The following is a 27,389-nucleotide window of genomic DNA, read 5'->3' on the forward strand; positions in this document are numbered from 1 at the left end:
CGGTTAGTAGCAAATTGGCAGATTTCCATTTACTTGTGTGGATTCTGCCGTAATGAGCATTTAACAAATAATATTCATCATATAAAATCATGTTTTTGCCCAATGCAGCCAATTTAGGTACTTATAAGGAATTTTATTTTTCCTGTCTCTAAAACATATTAAACTTTTTAAAATCCTGTTTTTATATTCTGTATAACTATGGTAATCGACACACCAGTTCATCTTGTCAGTCCAACATTTGAGTGATTGAAACTTTTTGTAATTTGCTGATGCATACAGTTGTTGCAAACTTTAACTTGTCACCTGCCATGATGTAACAAACTTTAATTCAGCGTTTAAATATTACATACAGTACCATGAAACAGCAAAATGTTCACTTGATATTTTCACTTTTGCTGCATCAAGGTATGTAACACATTAAAGGACATCTGTCAGCAGATTTGTACCTATGAAACTGGCTGACCTGTTACATGTGCTCTTGGCATCTGAAGGCATCTGTGTTCGTCCCATGTTCATATGTCCCAGCATTACTGAGAAAAATGAAGCTTTCATATATGCAAATGAGCCACTAGGAGCAATGGGGGCGTTGCTGTTACACCTAAAAGCTCTGCTCCCTCTGCAACTACCACGCCCTCGACACTTTGATTGATAGGGCTGGTATTGCTGCTATCAGATGGAATGAAAAGGAGGTCAGACATTGCAGAAAGAGTCTTTGTGGCCCTGATTGATATGCATAAGGACAACCCACTCTAGGATGGCAGAACGAGACCTTCAAATAAAGGCAGTTTTACTGGTCTCGTATGTGGCAACTTTGTTGGTCTTTTAACAGGTATCAGGCTTATTGCTTACACTCTTTCCAGAGGCAACAGGTTTAGTGGTTTGAGAGTTCTTCAACAAAGGAACAGTGTTACTCAGTGGCAGCAGTCCCTTTAAGAGGAAACAACTCATTCTCTGCCTGGCATGCATTGTACTCAACTCCCTGGGCATCAGCACTCTGGTTTTGATCTCTTTAGTGTGGCAACTATCAGCACAGCTATCTCTTGTCACACTATCACACAATCTGCACAGTGGCATTCCTTTTACACACAACTAGGGTTGAGCAAATCGGGTTAGGATTGCTGTATGCGAACCTGATTCATTTGAAGAATTTGTTAATAATATGGGCTCCATCTTACTGTAAAAAGTATGTCCTCCACAGAGGTCTTTCTGAAGTTTCTGCAAATATGACGAGACTTACTTTGTCTCGCTTCTATCACATGTCAGTTTGTGTATTGGCATAAATTACTGTTTCAAAATACTAAGCCGAGCTCTGCTTCGAGCCTTGTTAGCAAAGCCTAGTTCAGCTTCGTATTTTGATACAGTAACTGAACTCTGCATGTGATAGAAGCAAGGTGAAGTAAGTCTTGCGATATTTGCAGAAACTTTACAAAGACCTCCGCTGAGGACATACATTTTACAGTAAGACGGATCCAATATTATTATGGTAGTTTTTAAAAGATTCGCTCAACCCTACACACAACTTATTCATGCACACTGTCTGTGCACACTTTCTCTCACAAGTTGCAGTATCTCTCCTTACAACATTCACAATTAGAATGTAGACTGCAGCACGCTGGCAGATCTTTGTGATCCTAACCTGGTGTTTGCACAGGTCTCTAAGTGCTTAAAGTTAAGGGGATTACTCAATGTAAAGTATCCACACCTGTTTCAGGCCACTCATTTCCACTGTGATGATCAGTGCTCTGTGGCCCTGATGTGAGACACCCTCATCACTGGTGCCTCATACCTCTACTTACTAGCTGACTAAATCGCAGAAGTATGGCTGACTCAGTCCCCAGCAGCAGCTTCTCCCCAGCACACACTTTCTCTTTGCTTGCATACTACTTGCACAAGGTCTGGGTGGCCATACTATTTATTATCTCACAAGCATGTGCTCTTTTTGTAAAAGGGTGAAAGGCTGTTTCTAACCCTCTTACAAGTTTCTAAAAGATGAGTAGGGGTAGAATAAGAAGGGAAATAATATTTTAATAAATAATGTATGTACAAAATGAATTGTGTAAACATGAACCTCAACATTATAGTGCAATGTTGGTTACAGTTCATAACTCCATTAACATCACACCCAACTTGAAATAGAAGCAATTTGCATTAGTTATGAACAAATTTATTGCTTTTGACTCTGTGCCCAACTTAATTAACCATGCAGAATGACAATTCTTCCCTGTTGGTTTTGGTAATCAGTAAGTGATAATCTCTTAACTGCTCACAACATACTGAGTAATTTCTTTCCTGAAATAATTATTATGACTTTTTTGCTTCAGAAACCATGCACAGCCACTTAAAGAACAAGGATGCATAATTTGCTAGATTCTTATACCTGCTTAAAGCTATTGCAACTGTGATTTACCCACTCAACCAGCAGCTATGAAAATCAGTCATCAACCTCGCCAGTCTAAAGTGAGCTGTAAATCAGTCAGCTGAAACATGTCCAACCAGCTTAGTGTTGCACATTTCCCCTCTTTACATTCAGAACATATTAAATGAATGATGGATGCCAGCATCAACGATTAACACACGGCTGGACAGTATCTTACATTCTGGTCTTTTTAAATCATCTTTAAACACCACTTTACAGTGTGAGATAAGAAATGTTACCCTGTGAAGAAACTTCTATACAGTTCTTCAAACAGGAATCCTACTTTGAAGGAAAATTCAAGCTGCACGATCTGAAAATAATCCAAATGGATTGCTGATGATGCCAAATGGTTGAATGAATAAGTCAATGAATGATTTGGTGACCAAGTGATTGAACATTATTCGCTCGTTCATCAGAATCTTTGGTTGGGCCATAAATCATCATTTGTCGGCAGCAGATTGAGATGTCTAAACACTAGTGTTGAGCGAACTTGTGTTTTAAGTTCGGCATCTAAAGTTCGGGTTATCGAAGTATCCCGTTATGGATTCCTCTACCACGGACTATAACGGAATTTAGAATCCATAACGGGATACTTCGATAACCTGAACTCAAACTTTAGACACCGAACTTTAAAACACAAGTTCGCTCAACACTACTAAACACCACTCTGCTGCTGGCTAAAAATTATTCTGTATGGGGACGAGCGATGGCATTAGCCATCGCTCCTCCCCGTACTGTGGAGGAGATCGCTCCATGTAAATGCAGTGGTCTTCTTCACTGATGAACAGGCAGTTGTCTGGAAGAAAGCATTCTGCTCAGTTGAGCAGTGTGAAGGTACCTTTCAACAGAACGCCTGCTAGTTTGCGAATCCACTTAAAGTGAAGGCAATAGAAGAAAAACCATTGAACATTTTTTAAGAAAAAAACAATTGAAAACAAGATTTTTGCCCAAAATTAGTGGAATGCAATAAAAAATGCACCCAAAGGTATCCATAGCTTTTCGCATTATTTGTCTCCTACTGCAGAGCAGTGAGAAAAGGGGGAAATGGTTGATCTCCTTGGACACACATAGAAAAATTCTTAATAAATGTATCACACAGACTAGAAAGGGGGTGAGAATATTGATGAGATTAGGAGTCTTTTGTGCCTTTTGTACACTTATAAAATGTGAAAGTGTGATAATAATGAGTGTTCTGCTTAGTACAGTACCATACCACAAATGTTTTGCAGTATATAATTAAGTGTGATACATGTAGAGGTTTCATACAGAAAATAAAATATTGTTGTGTTACATTTTATTCAGTTATTCAGTCAGTTGTTTCCATAGAAAAATTGCACTTTTATGTCACTTTTGTTACCCATGTTGCACCTAGGCGAGGAAGTGGGAATGCTGGAAGACATGGCTGTCGGCATTTCAGATTTGAGGCACGTAGTATTTAAAATAACTGAAGCAAAATCGGATGACTTTCTTCCTGTTGTGACTGGGAGACGGTAAGAACTTCTTTTACCAGACTTTGGCTTTCTCACATCTTGGAAAATTAGATTAGGAAAGTATTTTGTTTTTCAAAGCGCATAAGATTTCACAAGTAATTAGTGTTATGGTGCATTGTGATGCTGAAATTGCCACAATCAATAAGTTATATATTTGTGTTGCTGTCTGGGGCCAGATTAATTAATTCCATTTATAAAGCTGACATTTCAATTTATGGATCAACTTAGGGCCAGGCATGTATGATAAAAGTCCCATTCTTGAATAGTTCATTTTGGATTATTTTCCAATATTTCAATGTAATTACCATTATCTGATTATTTTTTATACCCATGTATCACTGTTGATTTAGTATACTGGGGTTCTAGTGGCAGATACCTTTCAATATGTTCACCTCTCAATATTATTTTATAGTTTACATATTGAATTAAAAAGAGCTTTTAAAATGAAGTATTATTGCAATATACAGTATCTAAATCACTGAAAAAAAGGTGCACCACAATAATATGCGACTGACCATACTGGCTAGAACCTCACGCTGATGTTAAAAGCTGAGACTTTAGCCAATATCTTCCAGTCAGGAACATACTACTTTACATTGTATCAAAGTGCCATATCTTCAGTGTTGTCCCGAGAAAAGATATAATAAAATATTTACATAAATGTGAAGGGCATACTCACTTTTGTGAGATACTGTATATTGAAAAATCACTGAATAAAGTGGCCTAAATGGGAGAAAATGCTCAACCCCAAACACTGTAGCATGTTTATAATCGGGGAAGCAAATCCTCCACAAGGGATCTGTTGCTAACGGCAATCCCCAGCAAAAATGCATACAATGGGGAATGGCGGCAGCGGACCACATGCACCACAAAAACATCCTACACAAGATGAAATAATGTGTGGATGAAAATATAAAAATACATCACTGAAAAAAGGTGAACCACAATAATATGTGACTGACCATACTGGCCAGACCCTCACTAGGTTGGGAGTTGCAGGGTCAAAACAGCTAGAGAACCACAGGACTTACAATACAGATTCGAAATCAGAATTAGGTAAACATAAGTAATGCAATGTAACTATTCAGTTATTCAGTTTGTTATGTAGTATATATACAGTATGCTGCCACCCTTCACTATTACTCAAAGATACTTGTATATGTAAATGTAGAATTTAGGTAATATATAAATGTAAATGTAGAATTTAGGTAATATATATTTTAGATTAGTAGTCTCAGTCCTGTGGCTCTCTAGCTGTTTTGACCCTGCAACTCCCAACATATCCATGCAGCTTGCTGCCTGTCTGCTGCATCTACAGAGACTAATGTACGCATCGGTTTTTGACAGGCCTCCTCTCTGCATATTTGCTGTGCTGTGGCCGGGTCTACGCCGCTCCCCATTATAGTGAATGGGGCAAGGAGGACGTCCAACAGCTCACAGATGTACACTGTAGTATGGATCCGGCAGGCTATTTCCCTGCTTTAACAGCCTGCTGGAGAATATGTAGAATATTTGCCATTAAAGAGGCCCCAAGGCTAATTTCAAACAGCAATATATTCTCTTCGTATTTTAGCCATAACCAGGAGTGAATCAAGAACACATATGAGGTCCAAATTTTTTCACTCTAGCATGTGTCTGTTTTATGTTTCATCCTTGGGTTTGGCTTACAAATGCGGATAAGTCAACCCTTGCTTTTCTGTGAATGTCGTTAAAGACTCCAATTTCAACCCTTTCAAATTCTGTACATTCTCAGACATATGTAGCATCAACAACACCCGACAGTGTAACACAATTTTTATTTCAAAGCTAGTCATCTCAAACCACTCATCTTGGGGTATCTTCAGCCAAGAGAAAAGTTAAGGGGATTTTCAAGGAATTAATAAAATAAAATTACTGAATATACCTAAATATTACTTCGTTATACACACATTCCCAAAGAGCATTTATTATTTATAATGGCTTCTTTTCTCTAGGGGGAAATCGTCAGCTGGACTGGTTAATTCAAAGCAGGGAGCTCAAGATCTGTCTCGGCTCTCCTCACAGCTCCGGCTGTCATGAATTACGATCCTACGCACAGATGATAACATAGCTTATAACATCTTCAGCTCTGCGTGTGTAGGAACGAACAAAGTGAAAGCACAGAAAGGATGGACTGGTGGGGGGTATGGCTAATGAGCAGTGGCATGGCACTCTGCTACAATACCACAGCCTCACAACAGTCCTGTCCGCCCTTTCGCTTCGTTCCTTCCTACACAACCAGAGCTGAAGATGTTATCAACTATGTAATCAACCATGTGTAGGATCGTAATTCATGAAAGCCAGAGCTGTAAGGAGAGCTGAGACTGCTCTTAACCTCCTACCTTTGAACTAAACCGTCCAGTTTAGTAAGGGTTTTGTGTGTGCTAATAGGGAAGTGGCCATTTTATTTCCCCTGACTATTGCCCTCTAGAGAAAACCAGCCATTATAAATAATAAATGCTATTTGGGAATGTGTTTATAATAAAGTAAGATTTAGGTATTTTCAGTCATTTTATGTCATTCCCAGAGAACCCCTTTAAGAAGTACTGCCCAAAATACAGGTATGTGTAAGTGGCCTTAAGGTCTTTGCACATGACTATATTACAGATCTATTCCACTTCCGTGTGGTTTGAAGCTATAATACAGTAAACTATGTACATTTCATAGGCAAAGGCACCTGCATCACAAAAACAAAGTATTAGTATACAGTGCACCTGTTTTTACGATGTGTTCCTGTGCCTAGATTACAATAGTAATAGGACAATTTGAATTCGTTTTCTTTTTCCCTGTGTTTCTTCTACAGAATACAGGGCAAGAGTGTACTTGTAAAATGAGCTATGATAAATCCAGCATACACTCTATTTTTCATCATGTTCTTACATTTCCTTTCTAGGCAGCACTACGAGGTTGAGGTCAAACTTCCTACCAAAATGTTTGAGCTTCTTCCGCAAGAGATAAAAGATGGAAAATTGCTAAGTGTTTACCCTGTGCTTTTTAATGTAGGAATTAATGAGCAGCAAACAATTGCAGAAAGGTAAGAAAGTTTTCTGAAGCCAGAAGTTGTATGCAAACCACAGTATCATTGTAGTGGAGAAAAAATCTTGGAGATTTCTCAAATGCCATGACATTTTTTTCTGTGTGAGGTAAAAACAGAGGGGCATATAAACTACTCCGAATTTTATGCCAGAATTGTGATGCAATTTTGACACTAAGGGGGTAATTTATTAAGATAGTCGTTTAAAATGACAGTCTTAATAACCTCTATAGCTGACTGTGGTTATAAAGAGGGGCTGACCTCTTTATAACTTCAGCACATCCAGCACCAGTCTAATTATAAGACAGCTTCCTTGCTGGCTTACATTTAGACCATTTCCTACGCCTAAACCAGGCGTAGAAAATGATGAATGAAATGGGCCTGCCGGCCCGCCCCTTTCCCACCCATGCCACGCCTTTTTTTTGACCTGGCATGAGCGGGGAAAAGGTGCAGATTGCGGTGCAAATAACCTTTGCGCCGGAATCTACGCCAGAAATACGCCTAATATCGAAATACTGTTTTTCTGGATAATTAATGACCCCCTAAATGTTTTAGACCAGGCTCCTTTTCTATAAAGTCACACCCCTTTTTCAATGAGCCAATCCCCATTTGTCAAAATAGATGCAGTAGATTTTTCTAAAACTATATGGCCCTGATTTATCAAGATCAGCTTGTGCTACGCTGGTCATGATAGATCCTGTGCTGCCAGACAAGGCTTGTAATTTTGATAAGGCACAGGTCTAGGTTGATTCACACTAGCAAATGGGGTCTGGAGTGTAGTACGGATATGGGGTTCATTATTGCACTATAATTAATGTATAATTATTATTTAATTATTCTAATAAATGTATTTCCTAGCATTATGAACCCTATCACCCAATTCACATGATTGTAAACTACACATCTTGGTTTGCTTCTTATGAGTAGATCATCAATTTGCTGAGAATTGATGTTCTTCTGTGCAAAAGTGAATTAGATTAGTAGAATGTTTTTTTAAGCTATTGTCTTTGTCTGACGTACACTTGTTTTTCATACATGATTATGGGAGCCGCCATCTTGCCTGTTATTAGCTCCGGCCAGCAGTTCTGGCATAGAGCAGCTTGCTGAGGCTCTCTGGTTCTGGCATTGCTGGATTTAACCACAATGCCCGCCAGCCCCATTGACTAAAGTGACTATACAGTTCTCGCTGCTACCAGGCAAATATACCGGAATTCGGACAGACACAACCCGCTACATGGCATTTACAGACTCTCTGTAAAGTATAGCACTATGTTATAATTGAGTTTGTTCCTGACAATTGTAACCCTCATGTTCTTGTTGTACTTACAAAGACATGAAAGGGGTCACACACATTTAAATGCATTATTAGCTTCATTTGTCAGTGTCTCCAGTGAGGCTAGCATTTCTCACAAGAATTGTTTTATCGATACTCCCAGTGACGCTTTCTTAATTAACTTTCTCCTTTGCAGGTTCGGTGACACCTCGTTGCAAGAAAGTATAAACCAAGAGAACGTTGAACACTTGGAAGAGTATTACAGACTGTGCACGGATAAAACATCTCCCGACTGTAAGTATAGCTACTGCCTAGAATACTAGACTTGCTAGAAGCACAGTGTATGTAATTATTTTATTTTTATGGTTTAATAGGGCTGAGGCTTTGATCTACTTTGCATTTGCACAGGAGCCTACTGTGACTTTGTATTAATCAGAGAAAAGACGCATACACAGCGTGCTAGATTTAATCTGGTGGTGTCAGGAAAATGAATATGTGAACACTATAGCACATATAACATCTTGGCTGCTTTGTCCTGTAAATACAAATGATTTGTCGCACTTTCTTTATACCGTATAAAAAGAGAAATATGTGCAGAGAGCCTTATGTGTTATGCATGGTAATTTTGTCTATTGTCGGTTATTTATATTGCTTCTAGATATAACACCCTAGTCAGGGGTACACAGAAGATTGCAGCTCTAAGCTGATGCTGATATGTCATTGTGTGGATATATTTATGGAAGGAAACGGCTTAAGTGAAGATTATATATTTATAATTGTGCTTATCTTGCACCCAAGTTATCTCTTGCACTGTTTGCTATAAACAGAGTTAAAGGGAATCTGTCACCAGTGACCTCTCCATCCAAATGTTTGTATAGACACATAGCTGTGGTTCACCACCTGATTAAAACACTGTTTTTATTTTTTAGATGAGAGACTCTGTTCCCGAAGTATGATACTTTTTTGTAATATGCAAATTAGGCTTTTGGTGCAATGAGGGTGTCACCATTGCACTTGTTACACAGAAGCTCCACTCGTTTCTGTGGTCAGCTCCTCTCTGGCTGATTTGATTCACAAGGCCAGGCATTGCCAAGCACAGAAAGAGGGTCTGGCCTCTGAAGAGTGAAGAATGAGTGCAATAACAGCAACAGTAACACCTTTATTGCACCAAAGGCCTAATTTGCATATTGTGTCTATGTAAACAGTTTGATAGGGAGGTGATAGAGTCCTTTTAATGGTGTGAAGTGATGAGAGATGAGGCAGTACATTGTGTGATGTTTTCTTGCAAAGGAATACTCCAGAAGAAGAAGCTGTAAAACGGAAAAGATGGCAGAATTTTTTTGTGGCATTGTCTGTGTTTTGACTGATAGAATATGATGTGTTGTGATGATGAGTCAAGGAGAGGATCCTTCTGGTATAGTAGGTTAGCGTAATCTTGAGATCTGGTTATTTTTAGAAAGCAGGTGGAGCTAGCTGAGCTAAAACCCATAGAACACTCCACCAGTATGAGGAGTACCCTCTGAGAGTTGGGAAGTGAACCTGAAGCACAGAGTAGGCAGTTCTTGCGATACCTCTTAGATTGTTGTGTAAACCCATTCCCATGCCTAGGGACTACAAATGACTAATTAAGACCCATACAGAATTAGGAATCGAAAGCAATTCTGCAGCAGCACATGTATGGGTGGTGACATAAATTTAAATATATAACATTAATAAATTAACTCACACAAACACAACTGTAAGTTGGAAGTATTGAACGTGATGTTTATTATGGATAACATAATTACATATTTTTTATAAATAAGCATAATAAATGAATATGAATAAATTAATGAAACTATAAAAAATTAAAAATAATCGTCACTGAAAACATCAGATGGCATATGAACCAGTCCACCCAGCTGGGCGACAAAACTCCCATAAGCCAGTTAGTAAAGAGAAACCCCACAGCCATTTGTCAATCGTGTTCTGAAAACCAGCATTAAAAATATCTGTGCCAGTGTCCGTAAATATCAATAGCATAAACCCCTCTAAATTGACATGTCGATAAGAAAACCTACCGAGCAATACAGGGTTCGGACTGGGAATTTAAAGTAGCCTTGAAAAAATAAAAAATAAAAGTGGCCCCATCTTGTAGTTACAGTATCTCACAAAAGTGAATACACCCCTCACATTTTTGTAAATATATTATTATATCTGTTCATGGAACAACACTGAAGATATGACACTTTGATACAATGTTTAGTAATCAGTATATAGCTTGTAAAACAGTGTAAATTTGGTGTGCCCTCAAAATTACTCAACACAGCCATTAATGTCTAAACTTTTGGCAACAAAAGTGTGTACACCCCTAAGTGAAAATGGCCAAACTGTGCCCAATTAGCCAATTTCCCTCCCCGGTGTCATATGACTCGTTAGTGTTACAAGGTCTTAGGAATAAATGGGGAGCAGGTGTGTTAAATTTGGTTCTATTGCTCTCACACTCTCTCATACTGGTCACTGGAAGTTCAACATGGCACCTCATGGCAAAGAACTCTCTGAGGATCTGAAAAAGGGCAGTATTCCAACATGATAACAACCCCAAACACACCTTCAAGATGTCCACTGCCTTGCTAAAGAAACTGAGGGTAAAGGTGCTGTACTTGCCAAGCATGTCTCCAGACCTAAACCCTATTGAGCATCTGTGGGGCGTACTCACTTTTGTTGCCAAAGGTTTAGACAGTAATGGCTGTGTGTTGAGTTATTTTGAGGGCACACCAAATTTACACTGTTATACAAGCCATACACTGGTTACTTTACATTGTATCAAAGTGTCACATTTTCAGTGTTGTCCCATGAAAAATATAGTAAAATATTTACAAAAATGTGAGGGATATACTTACTTTTGTGAGATACTGTAGATCCAAATTGACAGAAGGCAGGGCTAATATAGGTAGGCTGGCCGACGTAAGTAGGGGGCCTGCAATACGATAGTACAGCACAAAATACTGCCCCACCAGAACCAAATAAACAGTGCAGCACAAAACACTGTTGCCCCCAACGCAGCATTCAACTCTCTCATCGTCCTGAATTTAGTTCATGCTGAGAACATCACATCTCTATGTACCCAACCTGTGGCAATGAGGAGGGTTGGGTGCCCCTTCCCCCACTAGAAATTTCCCTGTAGGGTCTATGGTCAGTTCAGTCCCTCGAGCAATGACATGAAGTTGCACATTGCCCAGTTGATTCTCTTCCTAATTCTGTCCAGAAACAAATACAAATTGCTTACTGGCTCAAACCAGCCACGGAATTATTTCTGAAAAAATTAAAAAGCTTTCTGGAAAATATATTGCAATATACCCACATCCTTCTTTATTTCCACAGTAAATCTAAAAAATCATTACAATCCAAATGAATTAATACATTTAGTGAGGGCCCGGCCACATTCAACCTATGTATTTCACTCTACAAATTCCTTCATTTCACACCCCTAACCACCAAATATGTTAAACACTTTACAATCAAATGATGGATTTTTTTAGAATAGCATCTCATAACCACTCACTTTTGAGTCCAAAACACATAGGAGCGTCCTACAATCCAAATTATCGTAGGATGTATAGAAAATAGAAATTGAATCTTATATTAAAAGATCAGGCCTGACATTTAAGTTAAACCTATTAGACTCTGATCTACGAACCTAAACTAGACTCATCTAAACCTAGTCTTGCTACCTCTGTCATGGATCCTATCCTAAAAGAATAAGAGGAAATTTTAAACTTATCTAAACCCAACTTAGTTCACACTTCAGTTATGTGATCAGTCATTGTGAGACAAAACCTGTAGTGAAGCCTACTCAGATATATCAGAAAGATCTGCGCCTGTTCTGTGTTTTTGACCTGAACTTGGTTTTAGCTCATTATAACTGACCAAATAACTAAAACTTAGTAACTGGTGATAAATCAGCAAGCAGCAGAAAAACACCCTTAACTTGCGTCATCCTTTGCAGCCAACTCTGAACATCCCAAACTGGACACAAACAAGAACCATGTAAACTAAAGAATCTTAAGCAACATCCCTTACCTAATTGATCAATCTTGGATTTCCAAATAAGTACAAAGACAGATGCAGAAAGTAATTAATTATATCAGAAACAGTAAGTACTGGCTTTTTCTCACTGTACATTTTCATCAGCGCTTACTGAATTACAAAAGACTAGACTTTCCATGTTCTTGCAGCTAGAGAATTTTTAATATTATTAACAATTACTCCCAAATGATATTCCACAGATATAATGTACATGGTGTCCCCTCCTGCTCTGCGTCTGTCCAACTAAAAACGGGATAGAGAATCTGCTAAGTCATTATATTTTCCTGACACTTATCTGGCTTTAGTCCACAAATTCAGTTTCATGCTGTACAAAACAAAATGTTTAAGCAATTTTACCATAAACTCAGACTTGGAGTACAATGCATTGACGGCAAACACTACACCCTTGTTATCCATCAATAGAAGAATCCTGTTATCCTTAAATTAAGAACCCTGGATAACACTAAAATCTGGAAAATCTCCAACAATACTATATCTTGTGTCATATTATTCCTTATCCAAGCCTCAGGCCATTTTTCAGCAGACCACTTACCAGCAAAATATGCACCATAACCACCACTACCAGCAGCACCAGTGAATAACCGCAAACTATCATTATCACAAAAAAACATGCTTCCAACCTAGGTGACCATTATATCAACTCACAAACTGTACAAAGACACCTAAATCTTTTTTCAGATCCTTAAATACACTGTATTTGCATATAGCAATTTTCAAATGTAGAGAAATAAAGTCTTTAAAAATAAATAAAAATACCAACCTTTATAACACGACTTAACTTCTTTCTAACTAACATGAACACTAACACAGATGTCAACGTAATTAGTTTCTCAACTGGCAATCTAAACTCCATCCTCTCCAATCATTTAATCACAATTCCTAAAAATTACAAACACGACACGGTAAAACTGGTTTTACAGTAGCAATAGGTATGCTACACTAGAGATGGCCTTGCGGTTCACACGGCGGTTGTTTTCGCGGCGAAACTTTGCTCGTTCGCGATTCGCAGAACATGCGAACATATGGCGATGTTCACATAAGCCATATTCTTTTGCATTGCGCCAAACTTTGACCCATGACACATCCATCAGGTGGAACAGGACAGCCAATTGAGACGTTTCAGCACATGGACACACCCCCACCCTATAACAGAACCCGATCTGGCAGCCATTTTACATTCTGTCTTTTGCCAATGTAGAGAGAGGTTGCTTTGTGGAACAGGGCCAGACTGTTAGGGACATGAAACGCTAGCTAATCGGGCCACAAAATAGGTATAGGTGTGCTATAGATAGGAGTGATATACTGAGGGGTGTGATATACTTATACTTTCTAATATAGAAAGTATATTATAGTGCATTTGTATTGTGCAGCAGTTGTATGCGGTTCTGCTGCGATACCGCAGCTATATAGAGGGACAAACGCTATTGGAATAACTAATTGCAACTGGTGTGATATAGCAGTTGCCCCCCCCCCAAAAAAACTGATTGAGGCAGGGGTGTTATATACCTATAATATACTTTCTAACATAGAAAGTATATTATAGTGCATTTCTATTCTGCAGCAGTTGTGTACAATTCTGCTGTGATACCGAAGGTATATAGAGGGACAAGCGTTATTGGAACAACTATTTGCAACTGGTGTGATATACCTGTTGCCTCAAAAAAACGATTGAGGGGTGCGATATACCTGCTTCCACAAAATACTGATTAAGGGGTTTAATATAACTGCTTCCACAAAATACTAATTGAGAGGTGCAGTATACCTGCTTCCACAAAATACTGATTAAGGGGTTTGATATACCTACTTCCAAAAAAATACAGATTGATAGGTGCGATATACCTGCTTTCATAAAATACTGATTAAGGGGTTTGATATATCTACTTCCACAAAATACTGATTAAGGGGTTTGATATGCCTACTTCCACAAAATACTGATTAAGGGGTGTGATATACCTGCTTCTACAAAATACTGATTAAGGGGTTCTATATACCTGCTTCCACAAAATACTGATTAAGGGCTGCGATATACCTGCTTTTACAAAATACTGATTAAGGTGTTCTATATACAGTACAGACCAAAAGTTTGGACACACCTTCTCATTCAAAGAGTTTTCTTTATTTTCATGACTATGAAAATTGTTCACACTGAAGGCATCAAAACTATGAATTAACACATGTGGAATTATATACATAACAAAAAAGTGTGAAACAACTGAAAATATGTCATATTCTAGGTTCTTCAAAGTAGCCACCTTTTGCTTTGATTACTGCTTTGCACACTCTTGGCATTCTCTTGATGAGCTTCAAGAGGTAGTCACCTGAAATGGTTTTCACTTCACAGGTGTGCCCTGTCATGTTTAATAAGTGGGATTTCTTGCCTTATAAATGGGGTTGGGACCATCAGTTGCCTTGTGGAGAAGTCAGGTGGATACACAGCTTGATAGTCCTACTGAATAGACTGTTAGAATTTGTATTATGGCAAGAAAAAAGCAGCTAAGTAAAGAAAAACGAGTGGCCATCATTACTTTAAGAAATGAAGGTCAGTCAGTCTGAAAAATTGGGAAAACTTTGAAAGTGTCCCCAAGTGCAGTCACAAAAACCATCAAGCGCTACAAAGAAACTGGCTCACATGCGGACCGCCCCAGGAAAGGAAGACCAAGAGTCACCTCTGCTGCGAAAGATAAGTTTATCCGAATCACCAGCCTCAGAAATCGCAGGTTAACAGCAGCTCAGATTAGAGACCAGGTCAATGCCACACAGAGTTCTAGCAGCAGACACATCTCTAGAACAACTGTTAAGAGGAGACTGTGTGAATCAGGCCTTCATGGTAGAATATCTGCTAGGAAACCACTGCTAAGGACAGGCAACAAGCAGAAGAGACTTGTTTGGGCTAAAGAACACAAGGAATGGACATTAGACCAGTGGAAATCTGTGCTTTGGTCTGATGAGTCCAAATTTGAGATCTTTGGTTCCAACCACCGTGTCTTTGTGCGGCGCAGAAAAGGTGAACGGATGGACTCTACATGCCTGGTTCCCACCGTGAAGCATGGAGAAGGAGGTGTGATGGTGTGGGGGTGCTTTGCTGGTGACACTGTTGGGGATTTATTCAAAATTGAAGGCATACTGAACCAGAATGGCTATCACAGCATCTTGCAGCGGCATGCTATTCCATCCGGTTTGCGTTTAGTTGGACCATCATTTATTTTTCAACAGGACAATGACCCCAAACACACCTCCAGGCTGTGTAAGGGCTATTTGACCATGAAGGAGAGTGATAGGGTGCTGCGCCAGTTGACCTGGCCTCCACAGTCACCGGACCTGAACCCAATCGAGATGATTTGGGGTGAGCTGGACCGCAGAGTGAAGGCAAAAGGGCCAACAAGTGCTAAGCATCTCTGGGAACTCCTTCAAGACTGTTGGAAGACCATTTCAAGTGACTACCTCTTGAAGCTCATCAAGAGAATGCCAAGAGTGTGCAAAGCAGTAATCAAAGCAAAAGGTGGCTACTTTGAAGAACCTAGAATATGACATATTTTCAGTTGTTTCACACTTTTTTGTTATGTATATAATTCCACATGTGCTAATTCATAGTTTTGATGCCTTCAGTGTGAATCTACAATTTTCATAGTCATGAAAATAAAGAAAACTCTTTGAATGAGAAGGTGTGTCCAAACTTTTGGTCTGTACTGTACATAGGGCAGAACTACTAATACCGTGTATGCTCGTTCATTGGGTGAAACGATCTTTGGTGCAGATACCTCAATCATTGTTTCTGGGCAGAAACAATGAATCTGTATGAGGATGAGAGATAGCGGAAGCAATTGCTCATCTCCATACAGTAGATGTGATTGCCTCATGTAAATGCAGCGCTTTACCTCCGCTGATGAGCAGGCAGGAGGGAACACTTTCTTCTTGATAATTGTCTGCCCATTAGCGCAGTGTAAATGCTCCTTAACAAATATCTATAGAGAGCCCGAAGGCAGCAAAATGAGAGCAAATGCAGTTGACATAAGCTTGCTATATTTGCATAGCAAAATGACTCAGCCAGTAGTATTTCATGATCCATTCTTCTTATAGTTACTAAAGGAAATGTGTAATCAGAAAACAGACTAATGTTTAAATCAAGTGTTTTTATCTTAAATATATTTGTTTAGAATTGTTGGAGTTTTTTTATTTTTTTGTATTTCAGGTCTATATAAAAAAAGAAATCTTAAATCTAGCATTTGTCACTGTCTATTAGTATGTTGAGACTTTGTTATGTACCAATCAGTTTTCAGCAGTCATCTAATTATCATTGCAGGCAATAACAGATCACACCTCTATATAGATAACACAGGATGCAGGATTCAGAATAGGTGATCATTCCAGCCTATCTACTCCTCCTCCTGGTATAGTGATCCCACAAAGCATGCCTAGAAAATTCTCCTATAGAAGAGATCCCCTCCTGTCCATTGTGTCAATAGTCCATGGTGGTTACTGTAAGGCATATCTCTAAATGCTGTTAAGAACAGCTCAGGCAAGATGAAAGCCCCATAATCATGTTCAGAAAATAGTATAAAAAATCTACAATCAGAAAATAAAAACAGATTAGAAAAAGGATATTTGTCACTATTTGGTTTCAATTTAAATAAAATATTATAGATGAAACAGTCCCTTTAACCCTTTTGCTACCAGCACCGTACATGTACGGCGATGGCTAAACATGGCGCCCGCTTGCACATGCAGAGGGAGACATGGCCGGCAGTTTTCCATTGTTTCAAACAGCAGTGACCCGGGGCTAATCACCACAACTGGCAATAATGCCGAACTGTGATCATTAAAGCCTTTAGACACCGTGATCAAGTGTGACCACGGGTTCGGCTGAACTTCAGGTCAAAGTTCGGGTTCGGGACCCGAACTTGACCTGAACTTGACCCCGAGCGCGGACCCTATTAAAGACAAAGGGGACCCGAACTTCAATTTATTGGTTTTCCATTATAACATGGTTATAATGGAAAATAATATCATTCTTAAGACAGAAGGCTAAATAAAATGGCCAGTGAGGGGTTAATAATAATAATAAAAAAACTCACCTCATGCACTTGATTATGCAGCCGGTATCCTCTTCTTTCTTCTTTCTGCAGGACCTGCAAAAGCACCTGCAATGACGTCACCGCGCTCACCACGTGGTGAGCACAGTGATGTCACCACAGGTCCTTTTATCTTCATTCAGCAGGACCTGCGATGAAGGCACTATGCTCACCACGTGGTGAGCGACGTGAAGTCATCGCAGGTCCTTTTGCCGGTCCTGCAGAAAGAAGAAAGAAAAAGGATTCCCGCTGCACGATCAAGAGGATGAGTTGAGGTTTCCCGCTCAATGGCCATTTTATTTAGCATTTTGTCTTAAGAATGCTATTATTTTCCATTATAAGCATGTATAATGGAAAATAATAAAAATCACCAGAACTTCAGTGAAAAAGTCAGAGTTCGGTTCGAACCAGAACTTTCCAGTTCGGTTTGGCTAAACCCTAATCTCAGCATCTAAAAACAAAAAAAACTGGAGGCATCCTCTGCGGCCAATGAGGATGCCAGTAATTTGCTTCAATACGCGGGGTCTCTTAGACATAAAAAACTCATACATATGTGGTATCGTTGTAATCGTACTGACCTAGAGAATGAAGGGCACAGGTCAGTTTTGCAGCAAAGAAAAAGCTGTAGGAACCAAAACGGTGGAGGAATAGCAGTTTTTTTTTCCAATTCCACCTCAACTAGAATTTTTTTCCCCGCTTCCCACTACATTATATTCCATATTATATGGTGGCATTAGAAAGTGCAACTTATCTCGCAAAAAATAAGCCCTCATATTTATATGAGAAGAGAAAAATAAAACAGTTATGACTCAAGGAAGATAGGAAAGAAAAATGAAAACGCAAGAATGAATAAAACCTCCAGTATCCTAAGGGTTAAAGAGATTTACTAACTATTCTGCACATTACCTATTTAGAAGTGCGGTGAAAATGCCAAATGGCCTTCACTGGAAGAGTCTATTGGTGCCCCAGCAACTAGAATCCCACCGATCATCAGTATGTCATCACTTAATATGGTAGAAACATTCCTTTAAATATTATATTTTAATATTTAATAGACAACCGCTTCCCATATAATGTAGTAATAGGTCTTGTGTAGCCAAGACTTGACTCAGATGGTCAATTATTAACAATCTTCATACTTATAACCAACAATGAATGAACAATTAACCCCTTTTTCCAATAAGAGGTTTTCATCTATACATTGTTAGTGTATAAAAAATGATTGGACACCAAACAATTGCTCCTTTATGAAGATAATTTAGAAGCAGATCAAGGCAAACAGCCTTACACGCTGACAATGAACCAAGCCATATGAAAGAATAGTGTCAGTAGGCTGTTTACAAGCTACATGCAGGTGTACTTGTAGTTACTGTAGATTGGTTATGTCTGGAATTTTGAATTTTTTTATAGACACATGAATCTTTATATTTTGAACAAGTGGTACTTTGGTTAGCATATGGAACTGAATGTCTTTTTTTGTGCTAGAAGTATCTATATCTATGCTATCTAACCTGAAAAGGGGAATAATGGTCATACTGTTCAATGAACAAGGTAGTTTTCTAGTTAAAACAATGCCAACGGATAATAAATTATCAGGGCAGACTACCTGTCTAAGTGCAGAAATTATATATCCTGACTGCTGCTGTCTTTAGTACCATCATTATTAATCACATTTCCACCGCCTGTTGAGGAGTTCTCCATTGTTCCCATAGGCACAGAGCTGCATGTAATGGAGCACAGCCAGGTAGTAATAAATGCAGCCAACAGCATCACCATAACCTTGAACAATTTAAAAAAATGTTTCATAAAGTTTTAACCATCCACTTTTTAAACAGAAAGGGCGACTACAAGGAATGTCAGGTTCCCTACATGCCTAGCATGGCATTATCCCAATAGTAAATAAAGGAAAATGCTGTATCATGGATTCATGGAAATTCTCTATGTTTTTGGCTTAAATAACTTTTTTCCATTTTACATACAAATGAAGCAAACCGATACAGTAGAATGATATGTTAGGACTATCATCATATACCAAAAATGTAATATACATGTAAACTAGGCCTGTTATGTAACATTAGTTTCAAATCAATGCTCGAGCACAAACTTAAGGTGCATTGACACGGCCTGAGAATCGGGAAGATTATTGGGAAAAAAATCATTCATTGGGTGATCCTGTAGTTTCTGCAGGCACCACTGATCATGGCTTCCGGGCAGCAGGTTGTGCTCTTTAAACAGCGACCTGCTTCCCAGAAACCATCATTCTGCATGGGGACGAACTATGGCAATAGCGATCCCTCATCCTTCGTACTGTAGAGGTGATCACTGCATGTAAATGTAGTGTTCTCCTTCAATGGGCGAGCAACCGACTGTTGGGAAGGAACGTTTCCTTCCTGACAATCAGCCGCTCAGTCGGCCCGTGTAAATCCAGCTTAAGGGTCTAATTTTGTCAGAACTTTCTTTAGTGTGGCTCATTGCAATTTCTGAGTCAGTCTTTTCACATTCCAACTACAAAAAATCAAGGCAGTCAAGGAAGGAAGGAAGGACACGTGAGAAAGTTTGGAGGCCAATATAACTGCTTTTGGACCAAAATACGTTTTTTTTAGTTTTTTGTCTCTTGGCATTCTGTCTGCCCTAACGTTTTGTTTTTAAGGCTATGAAGCTATTGTAGGCTTTGTTTTTAGTGGTCTGTTTTGTTTTTGTTTGTTTTAAAAAAATATATTAATTTGTTTTGGTAAATATATGATCGTTTTATTTATATTACTTTTTTAGTTTTGTGCAATGCATAAAACAGCAATTACACTAATGTTTTTATGTTTTATTGCGTTCATCATTAAAATGAATAGAGGGCATAGCTCACTATTTAACACGTTTAGTCCCACCAGAGAGAGGTTAGAAAGGAAATACAATGCAACGTTTTTAAGCATTGGGATAGATTCACACATCTGTTTTTGTATTGTTTTCTTTTTACACAGTTTTAACAGCAGTGGTCAGATGTTACTTTAAAGTCTATAGTGAAATATATAAAATACTACATACAAAGCATTATAGTTTGTAGAAAAAGGAAGAAAGAGAGGATTTGTACTGATAGTGTTATAGTTTGTGTCAGTTCTGTGACATTTTGGGGTAATGGCATTGGGTATGTTTTTTTTGTTTTCTTTTGAATAAGCTTCTTTGAAGGATTTAAAAAAAAGCTGCTCTATGTTTATATGGCTGATGTGGTGACATAGCTGTAAACCTCATTTGACTGCTGCAGCCAGTCATTGGCCTCGGCAGTATAGTTTCCTCCTTGGGACATCCTGCCATCTGTTCACCCTATAAGCAAGAATAAAGAGCTTATTCTGCCTTTTTTTTTGAGTTTCATAGTATGCCATTCGTATGGATACCTGGTGTAATGCTGCACCTTTTAAAAGGAATATGGTGGCATGTATTGCCAGACGCAGCTTTCTCCGTTGGTTGGTTAGGTTTGATAGCCGGGATGGATTGTGAGTACATCTTTGTGAGACATCCCCTTTATTAGAACACATGGAAAACTCTAAAAGCTTCTGTTTAAATGAAGTTTCCCCTAAACTAAATGGCACCAAAATCATTCCTTTCTGTACCAAAACATAAAATTCTTCAAAGAATGGTATTCAGATTCAGAAAATGCCATTCTCTCTCAAAATTGTGTTCTTGGTGCTTGTCATGACAAAGAGGTATTCTGTGTGCCAGGTGATGTTAGCCTTAAAAGGTTTGTCTTCAATTTTCAATACTGGGCACCTGCCAAATTGCCAACATACTGGTAATTCATTAAAATCTAATGATGTGTCACAGTATGACATTTTGACAGTGTACACAAAGGTTATTAAAGACTATATTCACCTGCGGGGCAATTATTTATTTATTTATTGCAGTTTAGCCATTATGGGCTAAAAATCTTTTTTTCAGTTGGTCTTTATTAAAAATATTGAGCTGTTCTGTCATAATGGGTTAACTATTTTTCTAGCTGTGTGAATCCTACTTTTAGTTGTGCCAGTCATCTAAAAAACCTTATCTAAATTACTAAAAGATCATAAACACTTATTTAAAAAAAGTTGTGTAGTGATTTATATTGATGACCTATCCTTAGGATAGGTTATCAATATCTGATCGACAGGGGTCAACCGATCAACTGTTTGAAGATGAGGCGACACTCCATGTGAGCTTCCTGTTCATTACACTGCACTTCGTCTCGGAAGAGTGTAATGATGAGTACTCCCTTCACTTGAATGGAGGCAGTACTTTTAATTAGACTATACCACTGCTTCACAGGAGACAACACATAGTTTAATGACCAGGAAGTGGAGCTCCCATGGGGTACTGCCTCCTTGTCAAACAGCTGATCGGTGGCAGTGCTGGGTGTCGTACCATCTCCAATCAGATATTGATGACCTATCCTAAGGATAAATTATCAATTTAAATTGCTGCACAACCTATTTAAGCCACATTCATATAAGTAAGCTATTTTTTTTAGCTATACTGAGTATTTATAAGGTCAGAGATGGGAGGCTGTCAGCTGAGCTGCCTAATGGAACAGAATGAAACTTCAGATCTTTCTACTAGAGAAACTCCAGGCTGCACAAAGACAGTGGTTCAATTTTTTTATAAAGATCTATTGAAAAAATTATTTTTGACTTAAAGTGAGTACAATGCAATAATAAAGATAAGGGGATACAAGATAGGGGATATCTATTAGATTGGTGAGGGTCCTATTTTTGGGACCTCCTATCCCGTGGAACCCCCCAAAATTAATGGAGTGGCCGGTCAGGCATGCGTGCCACCGTTTCATTTATTTCTATGGGAGTTCCAGACCCCCTGGGCGCTGTACTCAGCTATCTCCAGCGGGAAAACGTTACATAATTGGAATACCTCTTTAAGTGTTTTAGACACTTTTTGCGCCTTACTTAAAACAAGTCTGTGTTGGTGATGCATTAAATATAGCACACCATGCATCAACATGATACATTTCTGATATCTTCTTACTGCCTGTATAAGTTTAAGCGATCTAAATTTTAGACAATATTAGTAAATCTGTCCTAGTGTGTATACAGGTGAAACTCGTAAAATTTTAATATCGTGCAAAGTTCATTTATTTCAGTAATGCAACTTAAAAGGTGAAACTAACATATGAGATAGACTCATTACATGCAAAGCGAGATATTTCAAGCCTTTATTTGTTATAATTTGGATGATTATGGCTTACAGCTTATGAAACCCCAAAGTCACAATCTCAGGTATCCTTTGCTCAGGGGGTATGGATTAATTAGCTGACTAGAGTGTGACACTTTGAGCCTAGAATATTGAACCTTTTCACAAAATTCTAATTTTAAGCTGCATTAATGCAATTCCTTTTAAGTTGCATTAGTGAAATAAATGAACTTTTGCACAATATTCAAATTTTTCGAGTTTCACCTGTATATTGTTCAGAAAAATCTGCAATAACAGTGATGAATTACAGCTTGTGGTGCAGGTACTAAGTTTGTGACTTGTATCTCCACTTATTATTCCCAGGTCCACAGCTGTTCCAGGAACAAATTGATCTAAAGGAGCTCCTTGAAAACCTTCACCAAAACACTTATGCCAAAAAAAGGAAGAATGTAGAAATCATGTGGATTGCGGCTACTGTAAGTTTCGGTTCAACAGATTCAGAGCTATGTCAGGGGTGACAAATATATGACTTTCTCCTTGTAACTAGTTCAGATTGTTGGTAAGGCAGTACAATGCGTTATCTAAAACTAATATGTTTATGCTGTTATTTAAACTGGTATATCAATGAAATGACTGCAGTACAGTGCATTCACTAAAAGTGAAGGGTATTCTGACATAATAAAATGTGTGGAAGAAAGCTGCTACCCGTATATCAATGCAGTTTTTGCAGTACAATGGGTTCACTAAGTGTGCATGGTATCTTGATGTAATACAATGTGTGGAATAAAACTGGTATATTAATGCCGTTACTGCAGTACAACGTGTTTACTAAAACTGCTCAGTATTTTGACGTAATGTAATGCAATGTGTGCAATGAAACTGCTATATTAATGCAGTTATTGCAGTACAATGCAACATGCTCATATTGATTGTTCTGTTTTACATCGCTTGTCTCATTTACCACACTATTTTATGTCATTTTGTATAAACATTTGACTTTTCATGCCTGATGAAGAGACCTAAATAGTCCCAAAACTGCTATTTGTTATCATAAAAAACCACAAAAAAGTATCCACTACAGAGAACATATCATTTTATTGCCTCTATCTAACTTTAGTCTGTTTCTTTGCCTGGAATCAGGATATGGCCACAAGGGCTAGTTTTGTTCTTTCTGCCATTCTGCTGCAATTTTTGAGAGTTTTTTTTTTTTTTTTTTAAAGAACATCACTAATTGAATTCATACGCAACTGACAATACTAGCTAATTCCTCAGGCCGATGTTAAAAGCTGAGAACTTTGCCAATATCTTCCAGTCAGGAACATATCGGGGCCCCTCATGCACCACGTCACGGTGTCTCAGCACGCATGGGGTCCTACCACTCAACTGCCCGTGGTGTGTGAACAGGGTCTGAACAGTGCAATTACCTCACAGCCAGGCTCTCACATGCCTCCATAGTGGTATCACCAATGCATTGTGAGGAAAAATAAAGCTGTGAGCCGCATGGGGCTCCGATATGTTCCTGACTGGAAGATATTGGCTAATTCCTCAGGCCGATGTTAAAAGCTGAGAACTTTGCCAATATCTAACACCACGGGCAGTTGAGTGGTAGGACCCCATGCGTGCTGAGACACCGTGACGTGGTGCATGAGGGGCTCCAATATGTTCCTGACTGGAAGATATTGGCAAAGTTCTCAGCTTTTAACATCGGCCTGAGGAATTAGCTAGTATTGTCAGTTGCGTATCATTTTGGTGCATTTTTTGCAGTGATTTTTGTATCATTTTGTGTAAGATGTCCTTGTGGTGCATGCGGTCCGCCCCGGCATCCTCCATTGTATGCATTTTCTGCTGGGGATTGCTGTTGTCTGCTGACCCCATGTGGAGGAATTGCTCACCCGGTTATAGACACGCTACAGTGTCTGGGTTTGGAGCATTTTCACCCGTTTAGGCCACTTTTTTCAGTGAGTTTTTAACATCACTAATTGTAGTAAAACTGCAGCAAAAGCTATGCTAAAACAAAATGTTTAAGGTTTAGCAAAACTAGTGTAAAGAAAAACTGGCTTAGTTACCTATAGCAACCAATCAAATACCACCTCTTATTTTTCCAGAGCTCTTTTGGAAGATAAAAAGTGGAATCTGATTGGTTGCTATGGAAAACTAAGCCAGTTTTCTTTTACACCAGTTTTGATCAATCTCCCCCCATTGTGTGAAGGCAGCGGTTAAATTACCCTTTAGCATACTTAAAAGCCCCATTTGTTTCATATGGTGGCGTAATCACACTGATTTAGGAATCTCAATATTTATTTATTTTTTCCAAATCTGCTTAAGTTGTTTTTTTTTAACATTTATACATGACCTTTGTGTCATTTTGTATATTAGGAAAGTGTATTTTTATTTGAACATAGCGAATTCTTTGCCCAGATAACCCTAAAACTGCAGCAGAATGGAGATTTGTTTAATATGTTCTGGAGCTCAGGCGTGAAATTTTGATAATTGTGGTTAGATTTGCTGCCGCATTAAGGAATACTGAAATGATTCTAATTGCATTTTCAAGACTGAACTATAAAGCAATCTCCAATAAATTGACTGTGCTGACTGCACTAATGACCTGGAAACATTGTTTTACATCAATAATTCTCAAAAATATTAACATAGTGTACTTAATGGTGACATTTTCTGTGTCCCTTCTCCTTATGCGGGAAATGTATTATCAGCTAAGTACATAGCCCTGTTACACTGCTTCATTTACACATTTCTCTGCTCAGATTTTTCTTTGCTGTTCTGTCACTTGACCTAATAGGCCTTACTTTTAATGCTAAAATGAGTTCATGACTGATGACTGTGTGCATCGCCAAGTTAGCGCACACTCTCGGAATATGTACAGATCAGTGGTAAGAGCATGTGCTGCCAGCTTGTGCTGGTGACATTTAACGCTTGTCATTGCAGACCCCTCTATACAGAATTAGCGCATTATAAATGCAACAGATGGAACCTGTGCCACAGATGTGTTACATATTTTGCCTGAGTGGGTACATAACAGGATGCCAGAGTTATAGCTGCCATGGTAGGTGGGGGTCCTGTATATTGCTTTGGAACCCTGGAGCTTCATGTTATGCCTCTGCAGAAAAATTTTACTTAACCCCTTAGTGACCAAGCCTGTTTGGGCCTTTATGACCAAGCGTTTTTCTTCCTTTTTTCATGGTCTCGTTCCAAGAGCTATAACTTTTTTATTTATTCGTCTATATAGCTTTATTAGGGCTTGTTTTTTACAGGATAAGTTGTAGTTTTTAATGGCACCATTTTGGGGTACACATAACTTTCTGATTAACTTTTATTAAGTTTCTGGGAGGGAGATGGGGAAAAATAGCAATACTGCCACTGCGTTTTTACATTATAAATTTTACGGCGTTCATTTTTCGGTACAAATAACATAATATATTTATTCCCTGGGTCAGTATGATTACAGTGATACTAAATACTTATAATTTTTTTAAGTTTTACTACTTTTTTTTCCAATAAAACCCCTTTTATTAACCCAAAAAATGATTTTGCATTGCCACTTCACAAGACCCATAACTTTTTTTTTTTCTTTTTCTATGGAGTTGTGTAAGGGCTCGATTTTTGAGGGACAACTTGTATTTTTCATTGGTATCATTTTGGAGTAAATGGCGCTTTTTGATCGCTTGTTATTAAGTTTTTTTCGGAGGAAACTAAGAATAAATTTGCAATGCTATTCAAAGATTGACCAGCAGGCTGCGCCAGAGAGGTACAGCCTGCTGGAGAGAACTGCAGACAGGCTCGGGGCCCTGATCGGAAGCGAGGTAAGCTTCCCAACACATCAGCACCCCGCAATCGCATTTTTGGGGTGCTGATGGGAGACAGCGGGAGTCCGCTCCCTCTGTCACCACTTTACATGCAGCGGGCGCCATTGCACCCAGCATGTAAAGGGTTAAACAGCCCGGATCGGCACTTCTGCCGGTCAGGGCTGTTAGAGCAGGGCCCCGGCTCTCATGTGAGAGCCGGGTCCGCGCTCCCCACTGCACGGGGGAGCCGTGCAGCGCTTAGACTGGGCCACCGTAAAACGCGGCGGCCCAGCCTAAGGCCCCTTAGTGAATGAAGAGGGTTGTGGAATCCGCACACATTTTAATCGTGGGTGCTCGTGGAAGACTTCAGTCTAGTAATAATTTAGATAATCCACGGCACACCAGTATCGTTTTGCTTGCAGTTTATTTTGATTAAACAAATTCAAACAGTGTCAATATATGACTTATCGCGCCATTCTCAATTATTATACATAGAGAAATTCAGGCCATAATGAATTATGGCCTGAATTTCTCTATGTATAATAATTGAGAATGGCACGATAAGTCATATATTGACACTGTTTGAATTTGTTTAATCAAAATAAACTGCAAGCAAAACGATACTGGTGTGCCGTGGATTATCTAAATTAAGGCCCCTTAGTGACCGCCGTAAAAACACGTATGGGTGGTCACTAAGGGGTTAAAGGGCTTTTCTCCAAATCTCATGGATGGTTCAGTCTACCCTATCTGTGAAATCATAGATTTTCTAAATACCATACAGTATATTTGTTTTCAAGCATTTGGCATTTCTGAGTATTCACCCCCCTAAATAACGAATTGGCCAGCAGTCTTTATTCCATGTTGCTATTGGACACATCCTCCATTAGTTCTGATGAGCTGGTAGACCATGTGCAGTTCTTCCAGCCTTTCTTCATATGGTATGCATTGTCTGTACCTGAGGAGGGAGACCGCGCGTGCAGATTCTGCCTACTCGATGCCCAGGGCAAGTATGCGCTGAGGACACCATTTTGTCTCTC

General features: G+C 38.9%; 1 protein-coding gene across 9 annotated transcripts in view; it reads left to right on the forward strand.

The window, feature by feature from the left end:
* INPP4B (inositol polyphosphate-4-phosphatase type II B) overlaps positions 1 to 27,389 on the forward strand; it is a 700,458-nt gene that overhangs the window by 635,466 nt on the left and 37,603 nt on the right. For all 9 annotated transcript variants that reach the window (XM_044300592.1, XM_044300585.1, XM_044300600.1 and 6 more), the window contains 4 exons: positions 3,789 to 3,906; positions 6,818 to 6,958; positions 8,428 to 8,525; positions 22,916 to 23,028. In XM_044300592.1, the coding sequence (XP_044156527.1) occupies positions 3,789 to 3,906; positions 6,818 to 6,958; positions 8,428 to 8,525; positions 22,916 to 23,028 (470 nt within the window). The remainder of the gene's footprint in view (positions 1 to 3,788; positions 3,907 to 6,817; positions 6,959 to 8,427; positions 8,526 to 22,915; positions 23,029 to 27,389) is intronic.

The sequence above is a fragment of the Bufo gargarizans genome, chromosome 1, assembly GCF_014858855.1.
Source record: "Bufo gargarizans isolate SCDJY-AF-19 chromosome 1, ASM1485885v1, whole genome shotgun sequence".
Taxonomy (NCBI): Eukaryota; Metazoa; Chordata; class Amphibia; order Anura; family Bufonidae; genus Bufo; species Bufo gargarizans.